This window comes from Acinonyx jubatus, chromosome B3 (assembly GCF_027475565.1).
Source record: "Acinonyx jubatus isolate Ajub_Pintada_27869175 chromosome B3, VMU_Ajub_asm_v1.0, whole genome shotgun sequence".
Taxonomy (NCBI): Eukaryota; Metazoa; Chordata; class Mammalia; order Carnivora; family Felidae; genus Acinonyx; species Acinonyx jubatus.
In genome coordinates this window covers 67,869,887-67,892,352 of record NC_069386.1, presented here as the reverse complement: position 1 = coordinate 67,892,352, position 22,466 = coordinate 67,869,887, and the positions used below count along the sequence as shown (strand labels likewise).

The following is a 22,466-nucleotide window of genomic DNA, read 5'->3' as shown; positions in this document are numbered from 1 at the left end:
CCCAAAGACAATGGAGACACATGAATTACTTGGCAAAGAATTCAAAATAATTATTCTCAAGGTGCTCAGAGGTCAAAAACATAAAGAAACAAACACAAATTTCACAGCTCAAGAATACAGTGACTGAATGTAAGAATTCATTGTGTAGAGCACTTCAACACCACCCTGGCCCAAGCAGAAGAATCCATGAAATTAAAGAAGGATCATTTGACATTTCCCATTAAGGGGAACAAAAAGAAAAAAGAATGAAAATGAAGAAAGCCTATAGGATTTATGGGACACCATTAAGAGGAACAATCTACACATCATTCAAGTCCCACAGGAGAAGAGAGGGCAAAGAAGGAGAAAGCTTATTTAAATACCATTGAGATCTTCCCAAACCCAGAGAGATCTGTGGACATCCAAGTTCATGAAGCTAATAAGTCACCCTTTAATTTCAATCTGAAATGATCTTTTCCAAGACCCATTATACTAAAACTGTCTACATCAAAGGCAAAAAGAATTGTAAAAGCAGCAAAAGAAAAAATTTCACCAACACCAGTGAACCCCCATTAGGCTATCAGTATATTTCTCAGCAGAAAAACTCTGCAGCAAGCTAAGAGAGATGGGATGATACATGCGAAGCACTAAATGAAAAAAACGCCAACCAAGAATAGTTTACCTAGTGAAGTTGTCTTTCAGAAGTGGAGGTGAGAGAAATACCTTCCCAAACAAACAAAAGCTGGGGAAATTCATCACCACTAGACCTGCCTTACAAGAAATGCTGAAAGAGTGGTGTCTGGGTGGCTCAGTCGGTTGAGCATCCGACTTTGGCTCAGGTCATGATTTCGCAGTTCATGGTTCTGAGCCCCACATCAGGCTCTGCGCTGCCAGCTTGCTCAGAGCCTGCAGCCTGCTTCAGATTCTGTGTCTCCTTCTCTTTCTGCCCCACCCTTGCTTGTGATCTCTCAGAAATAAATAAGTGTTAAAAAACAATTAAAAAAAAAAAAAAAGAAATGCAGAAAGGAGTTCTCCCCCCTCATTTATTTATTTATTTATTTATTTATTTACTTACTTACTTACTTACTTATTTAGAGGGAGAGGGAGTACAATAAGGGGAGGGGCAGAGACAGAGAGAAAGAGAGAGTCCCAAGCAGACTCCATACTGTCAGCACATAGCCTGATGTGGGACTTTATCCCACAAACCATGAGATCATGACCTGAACCAAAATTAAAAGTCAGACACTTAACTGACTGAGCAACCCAGGTACCCCTGAAAGGAGTTCTTCAAGCTTAAATAAAAGGATACTAAACAATAACATGAAAACATAAAACACACTGGTAATATGGATAAGTATATAGTTAGATCCAGAATACTCCCATACGTAAGGAAGGAAAAAAAAAAGAACAGAAATAAATAAGGAATGGAAAAGACACTAAAATGATCAACAAAACTAATAGCTAACTTTTGAAAAGATAAAGTTGATAAAGATTTAGCTAGAATTACCAAGAAAAAGAGGGCTGAAATAAAATTATAAACAAAAGAGGAGGTGTTACAATGGATACCACACAAATATAAAAAAATCACAAGAGACTATTATGCTTAATTATGCACCAACAAATTGGACAACCCAGAAAAAATGGATAAATTCCAGACACACAGACCAATGGAATACAGTTGAGAGGCAGAAATAAACCTATGCATATATTGTCAACTAATATTTGACAAAGAAGCCAAAAATATTCAATGGGGAAAGGACAGTCTCTTCAAAAAATGGTGTTGGGGGAAACTACATATTCATACTCAAAAGAATGAAACTGGACCCATAGTTACACCACTCACAAAAATTACCTCAAAATGGACTAAGGAAATGGAAGACCTGAAACTGTAAAACTAGAAGAAAACATAAAAGGCAAACTCCTTGACTTCAGTCTTGGAAATATTTTTTTTTGGATATGACACCAGCAGCACAGGCAACAAAACCAAGAATTAATAGGTGGGACTACCTAAAAGAAAAAACTCCTGCACAGCAAAGAAAACCAACAACGAAGCGAAATAGCAACCTACACAATAGAAGAAAATACTTGCAAACCATCCGACAGGGAGTTAAAATCCAAAAGACATAAGGAACTCATAGAATTCACAAGAAAAAGACCCTAAACCCAATTAAAAATGGGCAAAGGACTTGAGGGGTGCCTGGGTGGTTCAGCTGGTTGAGCATCAGACTCTTGGTTTTGGCTCAGGTCACGGTCTCAGTTTCATGAGTTTGAGCCCCATGTTGGGCTCTGCTCTGGCAGCACAGAGCCTGCTTGGGTTTCTTTCTCCCTCTTTCTCTGCCCCTCTCCTCTTGCACTGCCTCTGTCTCTCTCTAAACAAACACACTTTAAAAAAATGGGCAAAGGGCTTGAAAAGACATTTTTCTAAAGACATGAAAATGACCAACAGGCGCACAAGAAGGTGCTCAACATTACTAATAATCAGGGAAATGCAAATCAAAACCACAATGAGCTATCACCTCATACCTATTAGAATTGCTATTTTCAAAAAGACAGGGAATAGCAAATACTGGCAAGGATTTGGAGTAAAGGAAACTCGTGTGCACTGTTGGTAGGAATGTAAACTGGTGCAGGTGCCATGGCAAACAGTATGAAGATTCCTCAAAATAATGAAAAATCGAACTATCATATGACCCAGCAATCCCCCTTCTGGGTATATTCCCCAAGGAAACAAAATCATCATCTCAAAGAGATATCTGCATCCGTATGTTCATTGTGGCATTATTCACCAGAGCCAAGACATGGCAACAGTCTAAGTGTCTGCTGATGGATGAATGGATAAAGAAAATGCGAACACACACACACACAGGAATATTAGTCAGCTATAAGAAAGAAGGAAATCTTCCCATTGGCAGTAACATGAATGGACCTTGAGGACATTATGTTAAGTGAAATAAGTCAGAGAAAGACAAATATTGTATGGTCTCACTTATATGTATAATCTAAAAACACTCAAATTATAGAAACATGGAGTAGAATGATAATTACCAGGTCATGGGGGAGGTAGGGTAAATGAGCAGATGGTGGGCCAAGAGCACAAACTTTCAGTTATAAGATGAGTAAGTCGGGGATCTAATGGTATATATAGCATGGTGACTAAGTTAACAATACTGTATTATATCCTTGAAAGTTGCTGTGAGAGTAGAGCTTTAATACTCTCAATAGAACAACAAAAAAGGTAATTATGTAAGGTCAAGGATGTGTTAACTAAACTTATTGTGGTAAACACCTGCAAAATACACACACACACACACACACACACACACACACACACACAAAATCACACTGTATACCTTAAACTTACATAATATTATATACTGTAGCTCAATTATGCTGAAAAAATGTGATCTATCCCAAGGCATTTCCCAAACTTATATTACTCCAAACTTCTTAACACATACAGCAATTAATGTTTTCTACAAAAATGTTCTGTGTAACACCAGTTTGGGAAACACTGTAATAGTCAGAGTCATGTTATCTTTTCAATTCCTCCAACTGCCAGGAGGAAACTGCCCGGATAGCAAGTGCAGTGACATGGAGAAATTGAATCCTTTTGGGAAAGTATAGGTTTTGCAAAGCTAACATTGATAGATGCCAAAGGTCATCTGGCAAGTAGCACTGGGTGAAAACCTCTTTATATCCATGGACATGAGGTTCACGGGGCTGTGGTGGAAGGGAGCCCAAGTCAGGCCCTAGCCGTCTGCTGCCCACCTGGCTGCACAATCCGGGGACACTGAGGCAAAGGAGAAAGAAGGCTGAGGTGAGAGCTTTCATTGGTTCCATTCCATCAGCTTCCTTCCAGAGGGTTAGAGCACTCAGAGGACTGTGAGGTCTAGACTGGCCCTCCCCATGGGGAAAAGGGTACAGGAGTCGTCGACAGCAGACCAGAGGAGACAGCAGCTAGCTGGAGCCAGGAGGAGAGAACTCCTCATTGCCAGAAAAAGAGCAACCTTTCCCAGGGCTGCCTGTCCCATGAGTAGGAGCCTGGAAAGACAGGCTACCTACCAGTACACAGTCCAGCCCCTGAGCGAGTGGCCCCTTGGGAGACTGGCAGAACTCAGCCTTCAGCTGCTTCTCTTACCTTTGTTCAGGGAAGGCAGCTTCAAGGGGATGCTGATGATCCCAACCAGGTCCTCAGTGGGGACCAGGGAGCGCAGGATTGACCTGATCCGGATGGCTTCCCCCTTTCCTGTCTGGATAAGCTGCAATGCAGGGTTGGAGAATGACATAAAGGAAGTTCCCACACCCCTCACCACCCCACCTCCAAACCTCTGGCAGTGAAATAGTTCTCCTTAAGGGGTTGGTACACTTCTATATTTCTCTAATTGCCACAGACACTTATGGCCATGGGGAAAGAAGGGAACTTTCTCTTTTGATTTTCTCGAGGAGGTGCTACTGAGGGAATAACTCTGAACAAGGAGGTCACTCGATTCCTTTGCTGTGATTACAATGGTTATGCAGTTATGGGATCAAGTCTCTGCAGTAAATGTGCAGGCTGCTGGGGATTTTCAGTGTGACTGCAATACACGGAATTCTCAGTGGCCGTGTCAGAAGTGTTGACATTGTGGCCACAATTCCAGACTTTAGAATTCAGCTAAATATAGAAGTTACTTATGAATTTCACCTTCCTACAAGTTTGATTAATGCTGGGGCTGGGGGTGGGCAAGAGGTAGTGATAGAGAATGTCCTAGAGAATGTGAGTGTCTAAGCAGAGGTATCCCGAGATGGATAACCTGATCCATACGATCATGAATGAGCCAACCAGTGTGTACAGGTGCATATCCGGAACATGAGGACAGTGGGTAAGCTTCTGAGAACAGGCTCTCAGCTGCAAACTGAACTGTTACGAGCTCAGGATGGAATCTGCACGGGTGATGATGGCTCCTCCCCTCCAACCACCCCTTATAGAGTAGGAGCCTGAGGGAAGGGTGCTGAGAAGGGTTATGTGTCAACTGTCAAGCCAGAGGGGCAGTAAGGAAGGAAGGAACTCCTTCCCAGATGGAACAGCTCTGATGGCCTACCTGTCCCACAAGGCTGCCCTTCCTCCCTTTAAAGCTTCAGTTGTTGAAAGGCACAAAAATGGAAAGATGGGCTTATGTGGATGAGGCTGATTTATCACAGTAGGAACCAGAATCCTCAGTTAAGAATGCTGATCAGGCTCCCTTAGCAAGATTTAGACTTTCTTCCATGCACAGTACTTTTAACCTGGATTCTTCCACATTGGGATAGTTTCCCTACCCACTTGTAGATGGATTTGCAAATGGGCTAGACTGTGTTTTAGGCAGGCCCATGACATACTGGAAGAAAGAGAAGACTGGGTACTTTAGTGCAGTGTCCTAACCTATAGGACGTGACCAATTAGTGGGCTGTGAAATCACATTAGGGGGTTGTGACCTGCATTAAAAAGCATGAAGTAGATTAGTATAGAAAAGAAAATGTTAGCGTGCAGTGTCTGTAGGAATGGTAAATTTAGTTTCTGGAATGAATATATATATATATATATATATATACACATATATATATATACATACATACATACATATATATACACATACACATATATATATACACACACACACATATATATGCATATATACATATATATGGTGGGTTGCAAGGTAAATTAAATTTCTTACTATGGCTAAAACAATTTTTTTTTTGGTCAAAAAGTTTGAAAGCCACTATTTTAATGAGTTCTGTCTTTTGTAAGAATTAAAAAAAAATACAACATATCTATTGTTAACCTGTCAATGACCAAATACACAGTCTCATCAATACTAGATACCACTGTTTATATTAACCCAATCTGCATTGCAAACCACGTTTGAGAGATACCCTGGCTTAATCCAAATGCGGTGAGCAGTGCAGGAAGAGGCAGGCAGGCACCAGAGGCTTGAATGAGCAAATCAAACAAACAGTTCTTTTAAGAAATGACCAAGGACATTTTTTAATGAAAAAATTTTTAAACTTTTCTATTTTGATATAAAATGGAATTATTTCCTCCTTTCCTAATCATGTGAGGCCTTATGTGAAATAAGGTCACTCTCGCTCATCCCTGAGCAGAGGTGAAAAGGGAAGAGGAGGAACATAACTTTTTAGGACAGAACTGGAAGCCTGAGAAGTCATCCCATAAAAATAGAAGCATCTATTTTTTTTTTCCTTTTGCCTGCAAAGTTTACCTCTGGGAAATAATCACACATGAGCCAGGGAAAGAGACTGCCTTCCTGGTGCCTAACACCATGGGGCATTGGGAAAAGAGGATTTTCCATGTGGAGTGCACCAGTGGCCACAGTCAAGAATCAAGTTGGTCACATTCTGGACAAATTGATGGAATGGAAACGTAATTTGGGGGGGCTTATAAGACGGAATATGTGGAGGATGTGCCCAACTAGCGCCACAGAGAAATCACACAACACAGGGACTTGCTCAGGAATCAATCCTTAGAAGCCTGCGGCATCAGCTATGAGAGGTGGAAACTACTCTAGTAGCTAAAAGGAACTGAGAGAAATGCCAGAGACTGAAGAAGAAATTACATTCAGGAAATCTCCAGTGCTCTTTTGCTCAAGCCCCTCAAAGTTGCCCAGTGGGAACTCACATGCATTTCAGGAGCACAGCGGCCCAGGAGATCTATAAGGGCTGAATAGAAAGACATAATTGCATTGCCCATGTGCACGATCTCTTCTTCATATTCACCGTCCTCCGTGCTGCTGAAAGAGAACCAACATGGGGAAGGTGTGAGGAAGCCTGGCAGGTGTGGCCATGTTATTGGACATGAACTGCAAGACAATGAAACCCTCTGCTCATTCTAAGGATCCCATATCCTTTCCCTTGGACACCCTCCTCCCAACAACGTGGTTTTACTCAGTAAGCTCAAAGGACCCAAATGTTTGTCCACAGAATTCCTAGGTCCTCTGAACTTCAAGGCCTAAGTACTGACATGAGCTGATCCTGCAGACCTGTGGAGTGGAGCAGGATTTCCCAAAGCTCCCACTAACTCTTCATTCCATTTTCTGCCCTGAACGTGCGTGGAAAGCATATTGGAGTAAGTCCATGCCCTGGCTCTGTTGGTAACAAGCTGTACGACCCTGGCCTCTGTTTCTTCTCATGCCACACGAGGAAGGTGGAGCAGCTGATGTTTTGGGTTTTTTCTAATTCTACCAGAGCACCTACCAGAACAAACAATAAACAAACGAACCCCAACTGCCTAGACAGGTACCCCTATGGGGTTATACCCACTCTCTAGATTCTGGGGTCTAATATAGAGGCTATAATAAAAGAAAGGGAACTGGTCCCAATACACAAGGACAAGACAGTTCACCAACCCACCAACTACATCCTGAACCCTTAAATACCGGGATTATCGATGCTGCGATTTTTTCACATTCTACAGCTCTCTTTTTCTCTTTTTTTAAAATTTATGTATTTATTTTGAGAGAGTGAAGTGGGGGGAGGGACAGAGAAAGAGGAAGAGCGAATCCCAAACAGGTTTCCTGCTGTCAGCACAGAGCCTGACGCGGGGCTCGATTTCATCAACTGTGAGATTATGACCTGAGTCGACATCAAGAGTCGGACACTTAACTGACTGAGTCATGCCGGGGCCCCGTACAGCTCCCTTTTTTTACCTGAGGAATCAAATCAAAACACTTTCGGGAAGGAAAGCGGAGAGTACTACCCCTTTGCAAAAGTGAGGTAAGGGATGAGGCACTGAGGTTTAAGCACTAAAGGGAATGGGCTGGAGGGAGACAGTGGCCGTAACCTTGTCCAGTCCAGCCTTTCGTCTCTGCAGCTTCCTCCTGTAGTGATGCCGTAAGGGAGGCACAGTGGGGGCTGAAAGAGCTTTTAGATGGCTCGATCTGCCAGTTGGTGTAAGAGAGAGAATGGAAGAGGAGACATGCAAGGGGTGGGGGGAAGGTGATCCTGATCACTAGCCTTACTTGGGAGAGTCAAGATGGCAGTGTGCTTGACAAAGTGATTTAAAAGGTTTTAACTACAACTGTAAAGAACCTGTGCTTTCCCCACTAGGGAGAACAGGCCCAGAAGGCAATTCCATTCACTTACACTTCTCTCTTATATCCCTGAGAGGGGAGGTCGAGAGCTGGGTTCTCAGAGATCTTAATGGCACCCTGCATGGCTGCCAATAGACCGTTTCCTCCTTCACCTCGCAAGGCTGGGCCGAAGCACTCTGGGCGTCTGATGAGCAGCTTGACCACGACGCTAGCATTTTCTTCCACACTTTCACCTAAGGAAAAGGGGCATTATTTCCTTTTCATTGGAAGGGACACCCCCAATTATTTCTAATTCATGAGGTGAGAAGAACAGTATTGGATTGAGTGTGTCACTTATTCTTAAAATTAGGAGGTAATACTGATGGAGAGAAAGGGGAGCTTTGATAAATTCGGTCAAAATCTGTTTTCTGAAGCATTAAGATTAACCATCATAGAACAGAATCTGAGTTTTAAGTTTGGGATTTTTGCACTGTGATTCTTTCACTACTATTTTGATCCTCAGAAAGCAAGTCTTCCAAGGATTACTGATTCAGTCACAATTGACTTAGAGGACAAAGAACCTGACATGTTTACTAACTCCATGAGAAGCTGCTAAAACCTATCTCCTTCCTTCCTCGAGAAGAGGTAAAATGTTAACTTAAGCTGACATGCTTCAATTAACATACAGGGAAATAACATGGTAGCTCATGAACTGTATTCTCATGGACTATTAACAAGTACTTCAGAACAACCAAGTCTGTGTGGATGGACGACAGACCTTTCTGAAATTATTTATCCAGCTTTATCCAACTTGATAAAACGGTCTTGGTTATTCCTAAGTACCTCTGTGGGAAGCTGCAGGTTGAAGAACTGTATTCTGCTGGCATTTCTCTTTGGAAGAACATGGACCACTGAGACAGGGTTAATTTCCTGAGGCAGTGATTAAGCAGGGGAACTGGAAAACTTAAGGGAGGGGTCCAGCCAGTGCCCCTCAGAGAGAATACTTGGTACCAAAAGCGGTTTTTGCAGCTTGTTCCAACAACTTCATGAAACACACTTTTGGTCTCAGATGAAATCTTAATTTGTGTTGAGAATTTATCTTTGGGCTAAGACTCTGAGAAAAGACTTTTTTGATGTTGTGTATTGGATAAAGGCTGACAAAAAATTTTTCCATGAGATCATCAGATATTCTCGGAGAACTGAGTTCTAGAACAGAGGTTGCCTTTTGATACACTGCTGTGTTAATTATTTATTCTCGCATCAAAGTACTTCAAATCTTAGCAGGCTAAGTCAACAACTATTTACTACCACAAAGTTTCTGTAGATCAGGAGTTTGGGAATGATTGAGCTAAGTGGTCCTGGCATGGGATCTCCCATGAGGATGCTACCAAAATGTCAGCCAGCACTGCAGTCCCGTGAAGGCTTGACTGGGCACGGAGTATTGGCTTCTGTGCGCATACACACACACACACACACACACACACACACACATACAGCTGTTGGCAGGAGGCCTCAGCTCCTCACCATGTGACCTCTCTGTGGGGCTGCTTGAGTGTTCTCACCACATGCCAGCTGGCTTCCCACAGAGGAAATGATTGGAGAGAGTAAGGCAGAAGCTGTGATGCCTTTTACAACCTTGTCACATACTGTCACTTCTGCCATATCCTATTCATTGGAAGTGACTCACTGAGTCCAGCTCTCACTCAAAGGGAGAAGCATCCATCTTTCGGAGGGAGATGCACTGAAGAATTTAGAGACATATTTTAAAACTATCACAGGAGTTCTGTTTAATGAAAACTTTTAAGAATCAACTTAGAGGCATGTTGTAAGAAGAGCATTAGAATGGGAACCCAGAAGCCCTGGCTTTCATTCCAGCTTTTTAGCAAATCAGTGTGCAAGTATGCATGGTGCACAATCTCCTTGGGTCTCACGTCCCTGTTGAGATACTCATGCAACTTCTAGTTTTTTGGAGTCAATCTATTAGTCTAACCTCATATACAGAAATTTCTCCTTCATGTCCAGAGAATGAAAGGGGCTGAGCCTGCTGTCCCAGGGCTTCAGATTAGCTTGTAATGAGCTCTCACGTGAACTCACACCTGAACACACTTGATTTGACTCATGGCCCCGGAGAGCATACAGTACAACCCAGCGGTGGTCCTGGCCTAGAGCTCAGCCTGCTGACATCCTCTTCTCATCCATCTATCTAAAGTACAGGTAAATTCAAGATTATAAATACACACCATGTAAGTTTTAGAACTGTGTAACTGGATTCAGAAAAGTTTTCATTACACTGAATTTAAATAGTCCGCTGGCATGCATTTACTGTTTTATAGCTCAATCCTTCACAAGACTAAAATTCTTATAAAGAGGCTTTCCTCTAGCCAGATTATGGAAAGGGCCTAAATGTCCATCAACTGACTAATGGATAAAGATGTGGTTTATATATACAATGTAATACTACTTGGCAATGAGAAAGAATGAAATCTGACCATTTGCAGCAATGTGGATGGAACTGGAGGGTATTATGCTAAGTGAAATAAGCCAGGCAGAGAAAGACAGATATCATATATTTTCACTCATATGTGGATCTTGAGAAACCTAACTGAAGACCATGGGAGAGGGGAAGGGGAAAAAACAAAAGTTACAGAGAGGGAGGGAGGGAAACCATAAGAGACTCTTAAGGACTGAGAACAAACTAAGGGTAGATGGGGGGGGGGCTGGAGTGGGTGATGAGCACTGAGTGTTGTATGGAAACCAATTTAACAATAAATTATATTTAAAAAAAGAGGCTTTCCTCCAAGTTCCATCTAATATATAAAAAAGAGTTTGATCTTATTAAAACAGAATCCATGTGAAGAAAATTCTTAGGAGATGGCAAAAGGGCACAATAATCACAGTAATGGTATGGTGGAAAGAATCATTGAAGGAGAGAAACCAAGGAGATGTTCAACAATGTTGAGCAACCTGTGGAAGATACAACAATGATGCCAAGTCCTAAGGCCATGTTTTACTATGAGTCAAACCTAGTATTTACATTTGATACAGTTTAATACAGCATATAGGAGGGGCACTTAAAGAAAAGCACTAGGAAAATCAACCTATTAGAGAGCAAATAATCTTAGTTATAGATACAACTCACAGCTCACTACTTTCAAATGTTGTTGGCCTCTATAATTTACCAGGTGTCACTTATATCCACACTCCTAGTTGTCATTTTTCATTGTAAGAATAACAAAGCTAAAACTGTAAAATTTTAAGTGTCAAAAATGGCCAAAAACCTCCAATCCTGTTATTCAAACTTATTTAAATATCATAATCTGATTCTTTCAGTTCTCAGGGTGGAAACACTTGCAGATCAGCCATGATCTTTACCAGCAAGCTGAAATCAACCTAGCTCTTCTTGCCACAGTGATCAGCATCATGGAGTTAGACGGAACATGGACCACCATGTGCAAGAAAATGTGAAAAACTAAGACCGTGGGTTCTACATTGAGCTTGCTATTGAAGTTCATTCACCAAATTAACCTTATTTTATCTGAATCTCAGGGCTTCAAATCTAAGCTAATTAAGTGAGCTGCTACAACTGACCCAGGAAGCCATCTCTTGATTACTAAATCGTAGATGTCTGTAGGGGATGCAGAGAGCAACCTGCAAGAGGAAGGAACTGTAAGCAACCATTGTTGCTAATTGGAGAGAGGACCAAGGAAGAGAATTTCCAATGGCTTCAGAAGGTAGAGGAGACGGCATAATTAGGAGAGAGAACATTCTATTCCTAATTACCTGTAGCTCAGCAAACTAGACTGCCAAACAAATCCACTGTGGGGAAGCTGAATACTGACCTTGAGGGCATTTTTTTAAGGGAGCAAGAGATCTGAGGTAAACTAGTTTTGCCCAGGGGCTTAAACAATGTTTTTACTTGAGTTCCAAAATGAATAATGAGCTTAATAACTGTGTGAATGTTCTCAGTGCCTTTCTTCAAAGGCTCTCAACACTATCTTTACATTGCTACCTTCTTTTCAACATTCCTGAGAAGTCAGATGGCAATGGCTGTGATTCTCCCCCTATCTGACCCTGAAGCAGTCATTCTCACCACAAGGATGATTAGTATTATTGCAATGATTTTACCTACAGTCCATAGATTTTCTTATTCTCAATATTCTAACTACAGTCCTTGTTTCAAATTCCTTTGCCTGGAATGCCTTCTTCCTTCTCATTACCCTAACATAAACCCTTGACCTAGGTAGCTCCCATTCATCCTTGGAAGCCCTAGAGGACCTGGTCTTCTCAAACACCCTGCCCTCTTCCTGTAATCATTGAACACAAGTATAATTAATGAATTGTTTGTATTAGTTTGTGTCTGTTTTTGTCACCAGATTGTCTATGTAATAAGAACAGAGCCTTATGTCTGCCTTATCTAACCCTGTATGTTCAAGCATCTTGTTAACATCTGACACATAATAGGCATTCAAAAATATTTTTGAATAAATGAATAGACTCCATTGAGACTCAAGGCAGAGACTTGAAATGACTGGATGGAAAGTTTGAGGGTCACTATCCATTACTGTATTACTAGATCAACTGTCAGCCTTTGTTTACAAGCACCTGGGTTGTTCATTTCTTCAGATTTCAATTAGTCTTAAGGAAAAGAACATATCCTTCATCAAGTCATACTGTAGGAAGAACGAACACTGGAGGCGTAGCATGAATGCATCTAGAGTGTCTTACCTTATAGTATCACAAGGTAGGGGCGATGAGCAAGACCCAATACCTTTTAATTGTAAGTGCCAACTTTAATACGGTTGTCGGCAATTTGCATGAACCAAGTCATTGCAAGTGTTTAAGATATACGATTTCCTCCTTAGGGCTTTCTAATTTGTGGAGGGAGGAGCTAGGGATAGGTCAATAAACTACTATGGCAGCCAGGGAGCAAATGAGGAACTGTTTGCCCATTTGGTCATTAATTCAACCATTCAGTAAGCACACATTACTTGCTAATCACTGATCCAGGGCCAGTGGACAAGTATTGTAGAAGATGGTCAAGCCTAGACCCTGGAATGAGATAAGTGGAACAGAGGAACTCTACCTGGTCTATATACCTGCAGCAGAGCTTCTCAAATATCTTGCAGATAGTGCAACAGAGGCCAATTAATGCCTTTCTAAGAGTAGAAACTGGGAAATCCGTTTCTAGGCAGCTGAAGTGGTCCAGGTGGAAGATAATGATAGCTTGAGGTAGGATGTGGCCAGTGAAGATGGAGAAAAATCAGTCGATGGCTTTCAGGTAACTTTTAGACATTGAATCTACAGAATTTTAAATGGATTGAATGTGGGGATAAGGAAAAAGTCTGAATTAAAGATGCCACCTAAGAGTTTTGCAAAGTCAGTAGTGCTAGCTAGGGAGGTGGGGAATCTAAGAGAACAAGTTTAGGGTAGATATACAAATTAATCCTTAAGATGTTCAAAATTTGAAATGCCTATTCATCCTTCAAGTAGAAACATCAAGTAGGCAGCAGGTTACACAAGTCCGGGGCTCAGGGAAGAGAAAAAAGGATGGGAATGTACATTGGGGGGATCACGAGCAAACATGTGGAATTTAAAGCCAAAGGACTGAATGAAAACCTTGCAGGGTGGACTGGTATAGTAGTCCAGAAATTTTAGAGACTGCTATTTAATGCTAGAATCATGCTAAAATGTTGCCCATGCATCTAGAGTTTGGATCCACATGGTTTTTTCATGAAATATGTTAAATAAAATTTGCCTGAGACTGAAACCTAGAGTCAGAATTGAGGTGTGTTCTAATAGGGTAGAGTCCACCTTTTAAATACAGGCATTCTCACTGAGTTAATGAAAATCAATTTGTGATGGGTAGGATCATTATACTGCCATTTTGTGGGAATAATGTTGATGAAGCAGCTTTAGTCTGGTTTTACTATTTCAGTTAAAATCTACATTATGTAGGTATCAAACTTCATTTACCATCGTTATTAAGAAAATGATTGATAAAGAATCCATATACCTATGGATTCAGGACATTTGGGCTCATGCCAAAATGCTCAGCCAGCACCACTGCTGGGATCCCACAAGCAGCAGTGGGGGAGAAATGCTGAATGATTTACTTAGCATGAAAATAACAAGGCCAAACAGCTTTTCACACCAGTCAGATTTCCTCATTTTGGTGTTCTGGGCATTTGTTTGCCATTGGCTTCTTTATGTGAGTAATTTATTTTCTATTACTTGTGCTGTTTTGACCATCTATCTCTGGGCGTTTATAGTTTCACTTTGAGTTTCTACAAATGGAGCCACATTTCCTTGTCTTTGTCACTATGAGCCCGTCCTGACCCCAATGACCAATTTCTTTCTTCTCAGGCACAGAGATTCAAGAAGGTCCATTGGGAGAATGAGGAAGATGGGGTAGAAGAGATTCTACATGTCTTGTAATTGGATAGAAGCTATAACTCAGGCGTTAAGTACCCAACCCCCAGTAGCCGTATCTCATTTGTAACCCATATTGAATCTTCTCTCACCACAACAGCCTGAAGTGTCTCCTGAGTAGAACAGTGATGTTGTTTGTAATTGTCTTAAACTGTTATGTAAATCTTTTACTCTTGGTCAATTTTTCAAAAGTTTGCTGAATCTTTCCAACTGTATTATAAATGTGAGCGTAAGAACAATGTCTAACACATTTTAATCCTAATCATCCCTAGTCTTTAGTACCAATCACACCTAAGAGTGGTTATTACATCCTTTCTGACTCTAATAAATACATGGATGGAAATGAACCGGCTGATTTTTTAAAGCATCTTTATCTACTGTGCGCTTCAAAGGTACCATGCTACTTGGTGCTTTTGACTTTAAAATTTTTTTCCAGCTTTATTGAGATAAAACTGATATATAATAAAAGATTAATGTTTCCTAGTTCAAGCCAATCAGTATGCTCTCACCACACTACTCTGTTATTCTATGTCCATTTGTTTCTCCAAGATGTTGTTCAACACTTGCCTTTTTCCCCAGGTATTTGTAGATTCACTCTACCAGACTCCAATATGCACTGTCACTTTTGCCATGTCAGTAGTCCCATGTGTCACTCTATAGGCAGGTATGGTTGATCACAAGGTTTTTAGTAATTATTCCATGTACATTTCCGATAATTCCACTTAAGTTTGCTCTGTTTCCTGCTTTATGACGTCAGGGCTCTTAGGTCATGTCTCTTATTACATCTCATAGCCCCTCACATACGCTTCACGTGTCACATAATGGATCCCCAAGTTATGTCCACTGCTGACAAATCTGCCTAGGGAAATATTCAGCAAAGCTAGGAATAGTGTGTCCCTCACAACTAAGTTTACAGCCTGGGGAAGATATCACTAAAATACTCCAAGGACTCAAAAAAAGCACAAAATAACTTTCCCTTCTTCTTGTGGATTGGTAAGACATCTTCCTTCTTGGAATCTACATTAGGAAGGGATTAATCAGATACCTAGACAGAGCTGTGTCTAGACTGGTTATAAAGTTTACAACTGCTGGGTAAATATAAGCCTCTCAACTTCATTACTCCCACAGTAAAACACAACTCAAGGCTTCTGAGCAACCTAATAAAAAAATGGAGAAAATTATAGCCTCAAGAAGTTCTTTTAAAGACAAATCTTGTTTAATAAGATTTAAATCAAACATTAAGAGAGACTAGGAAAATAATGTTAGAATTTTCCAATTCTATTATTTTGATATGGCAAGAGCTTTTGATTTGGCTTAATTTAAAAAAGAAAAACATTAGTGCCAAACAGTAATTAAATAATGCCACAATTTTTGAACATCTCAAAGGAGAAAATGCTGTTTCTCCTTATTCATTCATTAGACTACGCTACCAAGACAATACTGCACAATGTTTGAGTAATGTTTGGACTCTTGGGCCAAATTGTTCTATTTCAAATCCTACTTCAAATCCTGCTTTACATCCTACTAGCTGCGTGATTCTGGGCAAGGCACTTAATCCTTCTAAGCAACTGGGTCTTTCTCTATAAAATGAGGAAGATAACTTATACCTAGGATTTCTGTATTATGTAAGTTAACACATCCCAATTTTTTAAAGTTATTTATTTTGAGAAACAGAGAGCAAGCATGCAAATATGGGGGAAGGGGGGGCAGAGAGAGAGGGGGACAGAGAATCGGAAGCAGGCTCTGTGCTGACAGCAGACAGCCCGATGTGGGGCTCAAACTCCAGAACCATGAGATCATGACCTAAGCTGAAGTCAGACGCTTAACCAACTGAGCTACCTAGGTGCCCCCAATCCCAAAATGTTTTGAACAGTGCCTGGCACATGGTAAATGCTCAGTAAGTGTCAGCTGCTCTCATCACCACCATCATGCTCACTAACTCTATCATCACTCACTACCACTCACCACAGTAACCCCTACACCCCCTATGGCAATCCACCACCCAACCATCACATCCCATCATCATCCACTGTGACCACCCACCATCACTCATCACCCCCCACAACCATCACCGCACTTCTCATCACTAACCACCACCCACCTCAATCACCCCAAAACCTGCTATGACCACTACTCAACCCTCATATCCCCCATCAATATTACCCCTCACCATCATCCAACTTCACCACCTGTCACCACCCACCATTACCCATCACGACCACTCTTATCATCTACCATGATCACCTCTAACACCTTTATCTTTCACTGCTGTGCAGATGCCACAAAAGGGCTGGGAAGTCCTTTCTAATCACCTTTTAGACATAAAAACTTACAGAGGGCTTTGAGACTCCCAAATAATCCATTTATTAGAGTCTTTCCATTTCAAATGCCCTAATACTCTTGTAAGGATCATAAACAACAATGACAACTAACATGACTGCAGGCTTACTATGTTTCTGGCACTGTGCTAAGTTTTCCACAGATTATTTCATTTAAGTCTTACGACAACTCTGTGAGGTATATACTACTGTTATCTCTACTTAACATACATAAAAAAACTGAGGCTAGGAAAGTTTCAGTAATGTGCCTAAATTTGCAAAGCAGTAAGTGTTTTGCACTGTATTTGCTCCTCAGACACTCCATTCTCGGGCCCAAAGTCTTCCATAACACTCAGCTGTTTTTAAAGCACTCTTGCTCCTTCTTTAAGGCTTCAATAAGATTCTTTTTCTTTCTCATATGTTCCATCTCTCTGTTTTTCATGCTTTCCCCTGTGACAGTCTACGCCCACCGTTTCAACTACAGATCTGCAAGTCTATTCATTCCCAATCTGGTCATATGAAACTAGCATACATCAGTGTTGGAATGTGGGCAATCTAGATAGGTGCATAGCCGGTGGATTCCTTTACCTTCATAACCTATGTAGACAATCCCTCTAAATGACTCATAAAGCTCTTGATCTTGAAAAGGTGGCCAAGATGAATAAATGAGTCTTGCCTTGATTTGGTTTGTGTCATATAGTCTACTGAGATAATTTAGGGAGACTTATGAATCCTTAAAATACACTTAAAAAAATGTCCCTATTACCATAGTACCTCTGAATTAATTCTGGACACGTGGTCCAGAATCAGAAAGATTTGGATAGAAAGTGGAAGAGATTATTAGAGGATACGCTGACACTGGCCTCAGAGGAAATGGAATTCAGCAATGATGGTGAGGAACAGTTAGGGACACTAAAGAGCACTCAGAGAGTGGCAGAAGACAGGTGATCAAGCATCTGACTGGATGAGACCCAGGGGGAGAAACCAGGACAATGGAAATCATTCAAATATTAAGAGTGGAGTCTAGGAAGACAAGTAGTAGTTCGGGGATGAAGGGAGATAAGAAAAGCACACAGGAAATCAGTGATCACATTATGTCAATATATTCTGAGATAAACTCTTATACCTAGAACACTTGGCGTGATTGCTTATTAGCTGTAATCCCTCTTTGCAATCTTGTAACTAGCCAAGCTGGATTTGTTAGCCTGGAACTCCAAACTTGGAGAAGGGAGAAGGATCACAATTCTGATGTGAATATACGTGAATTGGTATTAGAACACAATCTTGGGAGACAGGGCACATTTTCAAGAAAGTAGCCCACTTAAATTTTACACAAGATTCAGTACATTTTACTTGGGCAACTAAAGAGGTTTGGAATTCATTATAAGTAGGAAGTGACTTGTATGAGAAGAATAGTATTTAGGGTCGCCACACAAATATTTTTTCTCCTGGGAGTTGAGCTACCTTTTATGGTTACTCAGTTATTTTTAATTTTTATGCATGTATGCATCCATTCATCCAATAGTCTGGGGATCTGAGGGCACACCTGAGGTTAGCTTTGTGAATAAGTGAGATGAAGCTATTAACAATCCCCTGTTTTACTGATAGAAGAGGTACAAAGCAGTGACAAGCTCTAAGCCTTCGCCTTTATTTTCTTCCTGGATCTGGTGCGAGAGCTCAACACACTGTCCACCAGATGCTGCTCTTGGTCCTTGTCTGGCCTGAGATTGTCCTGTCCCCCACCACCTGTAAAATCTATCCTACTTATAGGTAGGAAGAAATGCAGAGGATCTCTCTTTCCTTGTATGTACCCAAGTTTATGCTATCCTAGGTCTGAAAGGCATGAAAATTTTGGGACTCACTGTTCACAAAGACGGCAAACCTCAGGAAGGACAGGTAGCGCTCCCCTTCGATGGGGTTCCAGCCGACGTCAGGGTACCCTTTGGCTAGAAGCATGGGGCAGCTCTGCAGGCCACAGCCTGCCAAGTAGGTCACCACCTGCCAACAACGGTACAAAAGTAAGTGTCTCAGTTTTTTAGGAGACAGCTGTGAGGCCTACAGAATTCTGGGAACAGAAGGGCTTTCGTTTGCCTAGAAGCTAGAGAGAGCCCCAAACTTTTAATAATTCAGTAAGTTTGAAATCAGAACTTCTAGTTCATTGTTTCCAAATAGCCAAGACAGATTGTCACTGTTATGTAGGAATATGCCATGAGCTCAGTTCCCTGGATTTTCCAGTTCTGGCAAGAGGGAATGGACATATTTTAAAAAAAGTTTTATGTATTTTGAGAGAGAGAGGGGGGGGGGAGGGGTAGAGAGAGAGGGAGAGAGAGAATCCCAAGCAGGCTCCACGCTCCTGGCACAGAACCCGATGTGGGGCTTGAACCCACAAACTGGGAGACCATGACCTGAGCCAAGATCAAGAGCTGGACACTCAACACACTGAGCCACCCAGGTGCCCCAAGAGGGAACTACTATTTAAACATAGGCCTAACTAGGGGGTCTCTGGGGAGATAATGGGTCCAGGTGGGCCATGTTCATTTGGCCATGGTATTTCAAGATCAAAATATTGAGTCACTGGTTGACTCTAAGTGGGCCCTTCCTTGACTAATTGGGGCTCCCTACTCAAGTTCTGCATTAACAACTGTTGTCTCAAGTCACAAGCCAAATGTTCAGGTTGGGGTGGTGAGTGAGGGGCTGTGGCCAGTTAAGACCTGGGATTGGTAGTGTTCTCTTCACTTCCTGGGTCACTGGATATCAGCCCTGTGATCTTGTAGAGTGTTTTATGACCTGCCTACTTTTTAGAAGATATCAGGCAAGAAAAAGTGCCTAGCAAATAGACCTTTGCTTGAAATGCAGTTGCTATTCTAATTTAGCCTTTATTATTTTATGTGTACAAGGAGAAGGGGAGAATCCATTGGACTGTAAACTCCTCAGTCAGGAATTTGTATCTTTTTCATTTTATGATTCCCAGGGCTCAGCACATAGCAGATGGTCAATCAGTGTTTTTCAAATGAATGATGTATTTGCTGAGGTCACATACTCCAAGTTGTTTTGTAAGAACAATGGATCTAAGTCAAAATTCAGTAAGAAACAATCATCACACCGTTTCCTTCTTAAACCAGTAAGGATACTATTCTGCTTGGAGCTTAGATTTGATTTGGCCTTTAAGATGTGAGAAAAACATCAATAAAGGCAAGAATTCAGCAGTGTTTTCAAGGTTACAGGTGCAGGACATTTCACTGGCCGCTGAAATAAGCACCCTTGTGTGTCTGTGTGCGCACATGCACGACGTGTGTTGGTGGGGGGGCTGTTGCTCAATCTTAAGGGACCTAATTTCTGTTGTGATCAATGGCAAGGAAGAACTGTGGCATTTACCTGTCCTTTCCCCTCTCTCCTAGGAACCACACTTGGGTGATTTCCTGACACTGGTCCTCAACAAAGTCTGTGGCCCTGTGCTGAGCCACCGGGACCACCTGAAGAAGCCTCCCCCTCACAGATGTCCCTAGGTCCCCATTTCTTCCCTTTCCCAGCCTCCTGGCCTCTCCTTAGCCCATCTTCCACCTTCCAGGGGGGACTTAGGGTCTTTGTCAAGTGCTGTCATTTCCAAAGCTGAGCTACAGCTGAGGATGGGCACTGAGTCCCCATCAGTGTAAGGTGGCACTGTCCTAGTCTAAGAGAACCATCAGCCACTTTCTTATCCAGGGATCAGTTACCATCTCACCACCTGAAACGGGGAGTTCTTGACTGGTGTTGCAATGTATGCAGAGCAGAGTTTGACTAAAGTCTGTCGCACCAGAAGCAGACTAGGAATATTCATGGCATTTGTGGAACAGCTATCACGCAACGTACCGCTGGGTGGCAGAGCATGAGTCCGTGTGTGTATGGGAGGGGGTGTGTCTTGTCTCTGTTCTCATCAGTTCTTCTTGCTAAAACCAAGATGTGCTTTCTAAAATACAAGTCATTCCTCTGTTGAAAGCCCTCTGATGGTTTCTGTTGCTCGTGGCTCTACAGAGAGGTCCTGTAATATGACAGGTGAGAGCACGGCCTCCGGAGCCAGACCCCTGTGGCTCCTGGCTCCGACACTTACAAACCCCATGACACTGAGCACATCAACTAAACCCCTCTAGGCCTTAGTTTCCTCTCCTATAACTCGGGGCACTAACAAAAAGGCATGTTCTAAGGGTTATGTGAGTTAATTCAGAGTGGGACCTGGCCCACAGTGATCCTATAGGAGTATGAACTTCTATGGTAACCATTATGGTAGCATCAAGCCCAATTCCTGTCTCCCCTCACTGTTCACCACTCCCTCCACACACCCCATGATCCGTCACACCCACCTTCCCAATTCCCAAGCATACCATGCTTTCCTCACTGAACCTCACACATTCTTGACACACTTTTCCCGATGGTGAGGCTGCTGGCTTCCTACTCCCACCTCAGCTCATCACTTTCCTGAGTGACCTTCCTGATCCCCTGGTCAGGATTAGGAACTCTTCTTCCATGCACTTCCAGACCCACTACTCAATGGATGACCTTTAACTTGTTCCCCTCCCCCCTCACCAGACCAGTCTTCATACTGTAAATCTTGGCAGCCACTCAGCCAAGGAAATAGACCCGAGATGGAATGGGGAAAAGATGGTAGGTGAATCAGCCTCCAGTTATCACCACCAGTGGGAGCACACTTCACAATCCCAATGTGGGGCAACTCAGTTTTGCCTCATTTGTACAAGGATAGGACATGTGGGTGTTCCTTGTCCATATATGGACTATACAGTTTTCTATCATGTTTCTTTCTTTAGTGTGTGAACTTAAAAATTCGATGACATAGAACTTTATTAGGATCTAGGTCTCTGGTAGTGTTCCATGTAGACCAATGAGGCTGGGCCTCCACATACAGACAGCACACATATCCAGATATCCATGTCTAAGAAGTTGACTATCCCTGCCCATAGGAGATTCTCTGCTCCTAATTATCATACTGCCGCTGGTTACTCACTTTCTACCACATTTTCATGGAGCATTGAGAGGTTCTGATGGAGACCCAGCCTTTGGTCTGCATTTCCTTGTCCTGGCTGTGCTATAAGGCAGGAGAGGGCAAGCACATTGCCTCCCCAGGGCCAATTACCTTCTCAAGGTCTGGTTCCTCTAAGCCCAGGGCTAACTCGTTGTTGTCCATCACGGAGGAAGCTGCCACATCCAGCGGGGTAGATCCCCTCATCGAAGGGGAGGCTGAGGAAGGAAGAGAGAAGGAGAGAGAAAAGGGACAGAGGCCGTCCAGCGCTGAGCTGAGGGTGCAGTGCATGTTCATGGCCAGGAGAGGGCAGCAAGCACATTAAACTCCCATCACCATTCTAAGGGGGCTGCCTGCCCAAGAACAGAATTTGTTATCCCAGTCCCCATACTCATTATTAATTTTGACCATGGATTAAGTCAGGAAATCAGTGCACGTAATTAGCAGGGACCATGTATTTTCAAGTATTTTTCTAACATGATACTTCTTGGAGCTCTGCTGTGGTGATCACTCAAAAGGTAGTGATGTCACTTAACCAACTAATCTCAAATGAGTCGGTCATTTCTAGAGCCACCAACCAGAGTTTGAGAATAGCCTCAAACAGCATTAGCTCATACAGTTACATCAGGTCACCAATGTTGTCTTTGATTTTCCTTTGGTTCTTATGCTAGAACTCAGAAAAACTTT

General features: G+C 42.2%; 1 protein-coding gene across 1 annotated transcript in view; it reads right to left on the bottom strand.

Annotated features, from left to right (window-relative positions):
- RYR3 (ryanodine receptor 3) overlaps positions 1-22,466 on the bottom strand; it is a 525,783-nt gene that overhangs the window by 121,310 nt on the left and 382,007 nt on the right. Inside the window, exons 42-46 of the mRNA XM_053224214.1 lie at positions 21,894-21,997; positions 18,631-18,766; positions 8,095-8,275; positions 6,632-6,740; positions 4,118-4,238 (exon numbers count right to left, since the gene is read on the bottom strand). Of these exons, the coding sequence (XP_053080189.1) occupies positions 4,118-4,238; positions 6,632-6,740; positions 8,095-8,275; positions 18,631-18,766; positions 21,894-21,997 (651 nt within the window). The remainder of the gene's footprint in view (positions 1-4,117; positions 4,239-6,631; positions 6,741-8,094; positions 8,276-18,630; positions 18,767-21,893; positions 21,998-22,466) is intronic.